The sequence below is a fragment of the Bombus flavifrons genome, chromosome 8 (genome assembly GCF_040668555.2).
Source record: "Bombus flavifrons isolate JBK064 chromosome 8, iyBomFlav1_principal, whole genome shotgun sequence".
In the NCBI taxonomy this organism is placed as follows: Eukaryota; Metazoa; Arthropoda; class Insecta; order Hymenoptera; family Apidae; genus Bombus; species Bombus flavifrons.
This window is the reverse complement of record NC_138449.1, coordinates 12,775,963-12,784,564: the sequence shown is the minus strand read 5'-3', so window position 1 is coordinate 12,784,564 and position 8,602 is coordinate 12,775,963. Positions and strand designations below refer to the sequence as shown.

Sequence of the window (8,602 nt, the reverse complement as noted above, 5' to 3'; positions counted from 1 at the left end):
GTCGTTTCTTTTGTTTCCCTTTTTCCTTGCAACGTCGATGTAAATACCAATTCGAGAAGAAAATGTAAGTCGCACGACTTTCCAATAACCATGCGGAACGTTGATATAAAGCGCAGCTTGCGAAAGCATGAGAGACGAATCGAAGTGTAAAGATACGCGTAAAGTAGGAAAGAATAGAAAGGCACAACTACAAATGCAGATTGAACGGCGACTTTCACCGAGTCGAGAAACGTCCTGGTACACGACTGATTACGCAAGCAAATGGGAAGAAACTCCAGTCACGTGTAACGGCCAATCATATATCGTAGACCTATGATCGAGAAAATCCTGTTCGAAGCGTTTAAAAAAAGAACGTATAAACATCGCGAGGAATGTGTATCGATGCGAGTCGACGAGGGAACAAACGGTGAAAGGAAATAGTATAGAATGTTGAGAAAAGCGGAAGGCGGTTAGTGAAAAAACGACCGGTAGTAATATCGTAAAAAAGACCGATTTTATTAGGCGCGCGAGTTTTACCTTGGCGTTGCCGTTCGCTGCTTTCGACGAACAACGGGAAATCTTCCGAGTTTTGTGATCGTTTCATCGATGATTATGTCGTAGTATATAACGCAGCCTCGATATTCAGCGGGCCGACCGAAAGGAGACTCGCGGTGAAAGTAAAACGTAAAATTATGAGAAGAAAGTGAACCCTCGAGTGGCCACCGTTTTATACCGTTTAATACCGTCTAATAATGTAGGCGCATTGTTCGTCCGCGAATCGAATCGAGTGTCGCGGACTTGAGAATTCCCGTTGTCTAAGATACGTCAAATGCGTGGAGAAACGACGTCGCGCCGTTCAAGGCAACAGTTTCTTAAAGTAGGAACCTTTGAACGGCGACGAGTATTATTCGCGTGCGTGTCGAATCTTTTAGGCGTTCGAAAATGAAAAGAACTATGTAAAGGGAAGGAGAAGAGCAAAGCGAGTGCGAAGAGAGGAAGCAGAGCGGTAAGAGCGGGAAAAGTAGGAGCGGTAAGAGCGGTTCGCGTACCACGATCTGGCCTTAAATTGATCGAGCGAGCAAGCAAGCGGATTACTCGGGTCCAAGTCGGTCGAGGAGAAAGATTTCTCAACGCGGCACAAGATATTGTGACGCGAATAGTGATCGACGACCTTGGCTAGCCGCGATTAGCCGTGTATTTCCGAGTAACTGTAAGGATACGAACGTCGTTTGGTGTGCCGCGTTACCGATTACCAGCACCATGCTACGAACCGTTAGAGTGTCACATCGAACCAACTGTTTCGATTTTTAAACGTACATCTATATGTAAACGTGGCGATTTCTCGCGTGTTTTCTATATATTCTGTTTGAACCGCGGTTACAATTTTACGACGATTGTGCGTCAAAAAGCGACCAACGGATATTCGCGATCGCCTGTTAACGCTTGGTTAACGAGAAGGAGAACGAGGTCGTAAACATGGACATCGGAAGATACGTGAAAGATTCGCGAGGTCGTATCGTTGGTTGTTAGAAAGCGCTGCGAAGAATCGCAAGGACAGTTGTTCTCTCGCAAGTAGATCGATGTCGAACTTTCTCCTCGACGACGAGTCGCCGAATGGCGTAAGAACTCGCCGAGTCTCGTAATCGTCGGTAGCTTGGTTAAAATTCGAACGAGCGAAACGAGGACGCGGCAAGACGGAGAAAGGAAGAAGAAGTGCAGGGGAAGGAGCAGAAGTGGGATAAAAGTAGTAGTAGTGTGGTAGCAGCAGCAACAGCAACAACGGAACGAGGACAAGAAGGCAAAGGAGGAGGAGGAGCAGAAGGAAGAGCAAGAGGAAGAGGGGAACCGAAAGCGCGGAGCGATCCGTAAGGAGAGCGGTACTTGTCTGATTCTTTCGGACGTGAACGATGGCAAAGTCGGAAGAAGAAAATTACGGATGCGCGTTAAGCGAGAGCACGAGAACGATCGCCCGCGTGGAACTTCGCGAAGACGATGCCATCAGGGAAGAAACCTTGAAACAATTCAGAGATTGGATTCAAAAGCATCCTAATATCAAGCGTTGCAGAACGGACGCGGCCTTTCTCCTCAGGTTCCTTAGAACCAAGAAATTCAGCGTGCCGATGGCGGAAGAGATGCTCGAACGCTATCTAACTATCAGACAATTGTATCCAAACTGGTTCCAAAATCTCGATGTCGAAGATAAAGACATCGAAGCTATCATAGATGCTGGTTATCTGATACCGTTGATGCAACGCGACCGTCATGGTCGACGTGTGATACTCTCTTGCGCAGGTGAGTATCCGCCAATCACCGATATGTAAGTAGTTTGATTTGCTCTATTCTCAAAGTAAGCTTTCCATTTCTTCCTTCTTCGTCTTTTTCTTTCCTCCCATTACTTTGCACGCGTCTTCCAAGCACTGACATCCTTTCTCCCAAAGGGCGTTTCGATCCTTACAAATACACGTCCGCTCAAATGGCTCGAGCTCATAGTCTCGTAGTGGAATCTCTAATGGACGACGAGGAGAATCAAGTCCGTGGATACACACACATCAACGACGAATCTGGATTGACAATGGGTCATCTTAGCGCCTGGTCCCTAACGGACATTCGTAACATGTTACGATGCATTCAAAATAGTACACCCATGAGACACAAAGAAACTCACTTTGTTAATATCCCGAGTTGCGCAATCAAAGTCATCGAGTTTGGCATTTCTCTTCTGAACGATAAGTTGAAAAATCGAATCTTGGTACGTACGCTTGTATGCGCGATCCTACATTTTTCTTTAATCGAACGTTCATCTTCGAATAATCTCTGTGCTATACTCCCATTAAGGTACACAAGAGCCTGGATGAATTGAAAACAGCGATTGACCCAAGAATCTTGCCGAAAGAGTACGGGGGAGAAATTCCACTCTGCGAGATGATCGGTATGTATATACGTATTGATAATCGTTCACCGTCGACGATGTAGTTTTAGTTTTAGTCAAAGTTTCAGTTTGTTTTGCTTTTCAGCAAATTTCAAGAAGACTTTGAGGGAACAGAGGAATCGAATAAAGGAGCTCGACGACATGTACATAGAGATTACATCAGCGGATTGTCATTATGTTTCGACGAACGACGATTTGTGCGGTATCTCTGGCTCTTTCCGCAAACTCGAAGTCGACTGATATTTTTTCTTCCTGGCGAACGCGATCCTCTCTCGCATCTCTTCGCATTCTTTCGCTCGCAGCGAAACGATTTAAACGAAACTCGAATTTATTCGCGCTCCTAGATAAATATTTATTCTTACCTCGTGTATCAGAATTCTTCTGCCGGTGGTATTAGTTACCTATGATCGTTTCAATTTACGTACAACATAGAATAAGAAATGACACACGTTGCACATTCTTAGGAAAGTAATTCCATCTTTAACATACAACTGCAAAGTATTGCAAGTTCGCAACTGCCCAAGTACGAAACAGTGTACGTGATAATGTAAAGCGTACCGAAGAAAACAAGCATTTTACGTACGATTATATCGTATGAAATTTCTTTTTAGATTTGTACAATACATCTCAACTCAAAAATTAAATATCATTTGAATGATGAAAGACCGCAATATAACACACGTAAAAACGTATTTTGTATATATATATATATGTATATATATATATCGACGCTCTTTTTTCTCCTTCTCCTCTCGCTCTACATTTATTAAGCTTCGTTAACATTTACAAGTTCGCATTCATGTAGAATCCCTCTTAAATATTCTGTACTTGCGGGAGCTGTAGTGTAGAAATTTCCTGCAACGTACAGAACGGTACCTGTGACCGTATTGTCGATTGAATCGTACAACCGCGCGACGTCGACAAAATCTTCGATAAGCGATCGACTGATCTATAATTGAAAATAAAGGATACGCTTACGCTTACTTACCCAAAAAATTTGTCGCGTTATTATCGTACAAAATGACCTTACAATTGTTCCTATGTAATATTTTAAATCCTAAGCAACGAAATCGCTCGTCCGTTTTGTAAAGAGTACTATTTTTTTGTAGATTCAAATGTGGTTGTCCACTAAATGGATTGATGAAGTCTGCCCAATAACCCATTCTTCTCAATTTTGCACAAATATCTGAAGCAGCTAGCACAAACTGTGAATAAAGGAAAAAACAATTTGTATAGATCGTATTCATAATTCACTGCCTGGTTTACACTGGCTACTCTTTACATATATAGACAAGAATACTTTTCGGTATAATTTAATAAAGTCATACATACGTACATATTTAGCTAGCTTCTCAATTTCTATTTCTTTGTTCCATTTCATAACCTTTGGGTTAATCGACTGGCTGACAGTAACGATAGTAAGCTGGGGAGAACCAACATCTAAACATCCAGGAAATAGCTCCTCTATACCTTTTCTTAGCAACAACGGGCATTCCTGTGCTACATAACGAAGCTCTGGATGCTGATTGTTCCTTCTCGAATGACTCAATAAGCGAGTAGATTTTTCTTTGGGATCATTTACTAAGATTTGTTCGTTGGGATGCAGGTCGACAAATTGCGTCTTGACCTGAATGGTCGTGGTTACATCCGACCAGCCAGGACCAATGCTTCCTGGTAAATAAAATCTGAATCCCCTTGGTGTTAAAAGCTCCCAATTGGAATTTATTCCAAGTACAGCACCATCCACATCTGGAAATAATCGAGAACGACTATAAGAAAAGGATTTTTGTTGTTAAGCTATCGTCGCAAAGAAACGATTACATTTACCATTTAAGTTTTCACTATTTGCCTGGACGATTTTGTACGAATCGGTGCTTTTATCGCTACGTCGAGAGTACCGACTCTTTGAAAATACATTAAACAGAATCGTAGCACTAGTTTTCTTGGCATATTTTACGCAAAGCATCTGAAAGAATGACGTTGCATAGGTTATGTTCCACCATTTCTCTTCGTAAGATCGAATTCAATGAATAATTATCAAATAATCGTCGATTGAATCGTATTTACAACTGTGCCGCAATTAAGTTAGTATTGTTAGAAGAAACCTCATTACCGTTGGATCACGATTCACATGCTGAATTGAAAATTTCTTTATCAAAGGTACCGTTTTACGATTGGATTATCTAACCTTACGATCGTTTGATTCATCCATATATATCCTACTACATACATAACGCGATATCGAATCGAACGCGACACCATTCGTCCAATAACAGAATTTAAGGAAATGAACATGATTGTTTCATCGCCAGATGGCACTATACGTTCGTCCTTCTCACGACTGTATATATATACAGTCGAATGATTAACGGGGCATAGAACCGTTTGTTACCGATTGCGCACGATCTGCATTATCGAAAACGCGCGTTCGAAGGAAGAACACCGCTCGTATTTGATTCACGGTATACCAATACCAAAATCGACAACGGTGTCGTTGATATCGTTCGAACGCGCGTGACAAAGTTGAATAAACGCAGGGTGTGCGTCACAGGTGTGGGATCTCTTTGAAGATTTTCATCGGAGACGGATGTTTGAATCATTGGGAGAGTTCGCGTCGCCTCGTCGTTTCTAACCTAAAAAGTCGAAATGGCCGAGACGGAGCAAGATTTAGGAGATCGTGCTGACAACGACAATTTAAAACCGGATAAACTGTTTATCTTAAAAAAATGGAACGCCGTGGCTATGTGGAGCTGGGACGTAGAATGTGACACTTGCGCGATATGCCGAGTTCAAGTAATGGGTAAGTTTGCATTCAAATGCATATAGTCCATAGATTAAGGCGTTTCTCGAAGACTCGTTTTGCTCGAAAGGTCGAAACGACATTAAACTATACCTATTCGACAAACATACTTACGAACACATCGATCTTGCCGTTGTTAGCGACTTTGCGTTTCTTTTTGTATCCTTATTCAACGATCAAATTCGTCCCAATGAGTAAATATATATCGCGTATATGTGAAATAACGTATGGTGTTACCTTACACAAAAAGCAAGACGATAGGATCGACAGGGGCGGGGATAAAAAATCGCGTGAAAGAGGAAGGACAATGAAACGGATAAAGCAAGAGAGGGGAAGAAAAGGGAAGAGAAGAGAAGAGAAGTAAAGACTATTTTGTCAAACGTTATATTTTAATAACTTAGAAATGTACATGTCAGTTTAACGCGAATGGAAATAATAGTAGTAAAGTTACAAATCTTCGAGCGATATTTTTTCTCAAAATTTGGCAAGCACCCTACGCCTAAGCGGCACGCGATAGAAATGTTAATTGGGTAAATAGAAACGAGAATAAAAAGGTAAAAGTAGAAGGAAAAAGAATGGGCTAGGGCGTACGAAACAAAGCCTTTCCCGTGGGAACACGTATTTCTCGTGACGTGATAGATCTAGATCGTACGTGAAAGTATACGAGATAGGAATGTTTCGTAACGTTTTCTTGTCTTGTCCCAGTGGTGAGATTCGGAATGATGATGCGAGAATAAAGGCAGTTTAACCGCACGATATCGAGAACGATGTGCATACATCCACGCATTGAGAAAAAAGAATGGAAGAAAAATACAGGTGTGAAGGAGGAAAGGAGTATGAGGAAAAATGAGTTGGGCCGGGACACGGGATAGGACAGAACGCGCGACGCTTAAGTACAAACGAGATTCGATTGAACTGAAACAGATCTCGATACATATTATCGGAAACTAGGAATAAAAATGAAGAATTAAAAGCGCATACTGTGTAAAAATCGCGTTACAAATATATATCGTTGTATAACGAGGAACCGATTCTCAAAGTATATACATGCATTCAGTATATACATGTGTACGCAAGAAATGCGATATGTCGTGCGCCATTGTGCGCGATACGTTTCTTTCGTGAGTTACATCAATTTCAACGATGAAAAAATAAACGCGTATTATTTTACCTCTATTTCTTAACTTATATCTGAATGATACGGTTTAGTTCGTTGATAGATGACGCAATTGTTCGTTGACGCAAATCGGTAACTACATACATATGTACAAACGCGACGGTCGATATTGATAGAAATGCACAAGAATTACCTCTACGACCGTCGCGTAAAAATTTTATTGTCGCGCTGATACAGAAGGAAGAAACGTTTGTTTTTCCCTTTTCGACGTTGTTTATACGCATTTTCTTAAGTACAACATATCGGTGTACTCGAATCTATACACACGTGTACTAATTAAATAATTCATCCTTGTCGTTAACCTACTCGTATACCTTTAGTAAAAGTACTAATTTGAGGTAGACCCTGTAAAGTATTTGAAATAAGAAAAATAACGGTTACGTATGACGTCTAGTCGACGGATCGTTCTCTCAAGTTGAGCTTGCGTTCGCAATTATGTCGTTAAACTATCAGCCGGTCTTGCGTCAAGCAAGCGTTTTTCGTAAGTACATACAAACAACAAGCTGATCTACCGAAACTTCCGCTCTCTAAAACCTCCTTCGTCTTTTCTCTTCGTTTCTTTTTCTTTTTTCGCGCGTTTATCCTGTTGCTTTCTTCGGCTGCCATCTGCTCGCACCTTTCCAGGAAGCTAGACGCAATGGAAATAATTTTCCAACAACGAAGAGTATTTGGTGTTTGGTTTAAAAAGAAATAAAAAATTGGTGTTGTCGGAGCGAACGGTTTCACGTGTAGGGTCGTTTGGAAAGGGGCCGGAATAAGGAGACAATCGGAGAAACGAAAGTGAACGAAGCAGAGAGCAGCCGTGTACGAATCGAAAAAAAGGTTGAAAAAGGAGAGAATCGATCCGGAAGACGGTCCTCTCTAGACACGTGCCCTTCGCTCGTTCTTATCGACAGACCGAAGGAACTATACCTATAGGATTCGTTCGTTTCATAACGAAGCGAAACACGCGCGAGTTAGTGTCGACGTCGCGATCATCGTCGCGTTAGTCGAAAGGATTGATTGGCTAACTATCGACGTTGAGAGCGAACGAGAGAGGAACAATTAACAAGCCATAGGCATAGGCTTCATGTTAGCGACCGCACTCATTCTTCTCACCGGTCCGGTGAATCTTTTCTCGATTTCCTCGAGAGATCTACCTCGCGTTTCTGGTACGCTGACGATTACGAAGACAAAACCAACTAGAACGATCGTACCGAACATCCAGAAAGTGCCGTACGGTCCAATCACCGAAACAATGTCTTCGTATGTCTTCGTGACGATGAACGTGCAACTCCAGTTGAAGGCCGTGGCTACGCTGGCTGCCGAGCCGCGTATCTTAACCGGTAAAATCTCGCCCATCATCAGCCATGGAATCGGGCCAAATCCCAGAGAGAAGCCGATTACGTAAACGATCAGACTCATTAACGGTATCCAACCGAATGCCGTCACATCCACTCCTGCCGCCTTCACGTAGAAGAACGTACCGAACGTGAATAGAGTTAGACACATCGATATAGCGCTTATGTACAGCAACATTTTTCTGCCTAGTCTGTCTATAACGGATGCCGCAACGAACGTTGAAATGAAGTTTACGATACCTACAACGATGGTAGAGATGTTCTCGTCGATGCTACTTCCAGCGTCCTGAAAAATACAATCGGAATAATCCGAAGGTTAATCTTCGCTTCTTCGTATATATATATATATATGTACATTTTGTTCCGTTTCTTACTAA

General features: G+C 42.1%; 4 protein-coding genes across 9 annotated transcripts in view; 2 read left to right on the top strand and 2 right to left on the bottom strand.

Moving 5' to 3' along the window:
* The first annotated feature begins 152 nt into the window (after positions 1-152).
* Positions 153-3,764, top strand: LOC138182391 (clavesin-2). The gene is made up of 4 exons (XM_069118192.1): positions 153-2,271; positions 2,418-2,728; positions 2,815-2,908; positions 2,994-3,764. Exons 1-4 carry the CDS (start codon positions 1,887-1,889, stop codon positions 3,146-3,148), a joined length of 945 nt encoding a protein of 314 aa, XP_068974293.1. The 5' UTR covers positions 153-1,886; the 3' UTR covers positions 3,149-3,764.
* On the bottom strand, positions 2,356-5,960 carry LOC138182392 (cobalamin trafficking protein CblD). 4 transcript variants are annotated; one of them, XR_011173774.1, is made up of 6 exons: positions 5,022-5,182; positions 4,736-4,874; positions 4,245-4,657; positions 3,897-4,113; positions 2,645-3,763; positions 2,356-2,575 (listed from the first exon to the last, which is right to left on the bottom strand). XR_011173774.1 is itself a non-coding variant. In XM_069118194.1 (5 exons), the coding sequence occupies exons 2-5, from the start codon at positions 4,872-4,874 to the stop codon at positions 3,675-3,677; spliced, it is 858 nt and encodes a 285-aa protein (XP_068974295.1). In that variant the 5' UTR covers positions 5,823-5,960; the 3' UTR covers positions 2,356-3,674. The 4 variants fall into 4 exon arrangements, 3 of the variants coding, with proteins under 3 accessions (XP_068974295.1, XP_068974294.1, XP_068974296.1); XM_069118194.1 differs by lacking the exon at positions 5,022-5,182 and adding an exon at positions 5,823-5,960 and having other exon boundaries at positions 2,356-3,763; XM_069118193.1 differs by having other exon boundaries at positions 2,356-3,763.
* Positions 5,298-8,602, top strand: part of LOC138182394 (RING-box protein 2) — a 24,973-nt gene continuing 21,668 nt past the window's right edge. Inside the window, exon 1 of the mRNA XM_069118196.1 lies at positions 5,298-5,708. Within this exon, the coding sequence (XP_068974297.1) occupies positions 5,555-5,708 (154 nt within the window). The 5' untranslated portion in view covers positions 5,298-5,554. The remainder of the gene's footprint in view (positions 5,709-8,602) is intronic.
* The window catches only part of Tret1 (trehalose transporter 1), an 18,025-nt gene continuing 15,501 nt past the window's right edge, over positions 6,079-8,602 (bottom strand). For all 3 annotated transcript variants that reach the window (XM_069118162.1, XM_069118161.1, XM_069118164.1), the window contains one exon: positions 6,079-8,511. In XM_069118162.1, the coding sequence (XP_068974263.1) occupies positions 7,930-8,511 (582 nt within the window). In that variant the 3' untranslated portion in view covers positions 6,079-7,929. The remainder of the gene's footprint in view (positions 8,512-8,602) is intronic.

Coding starts and splice junctions, on each gene's coding strand:
- LOC138182392 (XM_069118194.1), bottom strand. CDS start 4,874: ATGCTTTGCGTAAAATATGCCAAGAAAACTAGTGCTACGATTCTGTTT. Junction 4,658..4,735: donor AAATAGTGAAAACTTAAATG/GTAAATGTAATC, acceptor GATTATTTCCAG/ATGTGGATGGTGCTGTACTT. Junction 4,114..4,244: donor TTGAGAAGCTAGCTAAATAT/GTACGTATGTAT, acceptor CTTTATTCACAG/TTTGTGCTAGCTGCTTCAGA.
- LOC138182391 (XM_069118192.1), top strand. CDS start 1,887: ATGGCAAAGTCGGAAGAAGAAAATTACGGATGCGCGTTAAGCGAGAGC. Junction 2,272..2,417: donor TGTGATACTCTCTTGCGCAG/GTGAGTATCCGC, acceptor TTTCTCCCAAAG/GGCGTTTCGATCCTTACAAA. Junction 2,729..2,814: donor AGTTGAAAAATCGAATCTTG/GTACGTACGCTT, acceptor ACTCCCATTAAG/GTACACAAGAGCCTGGATGA.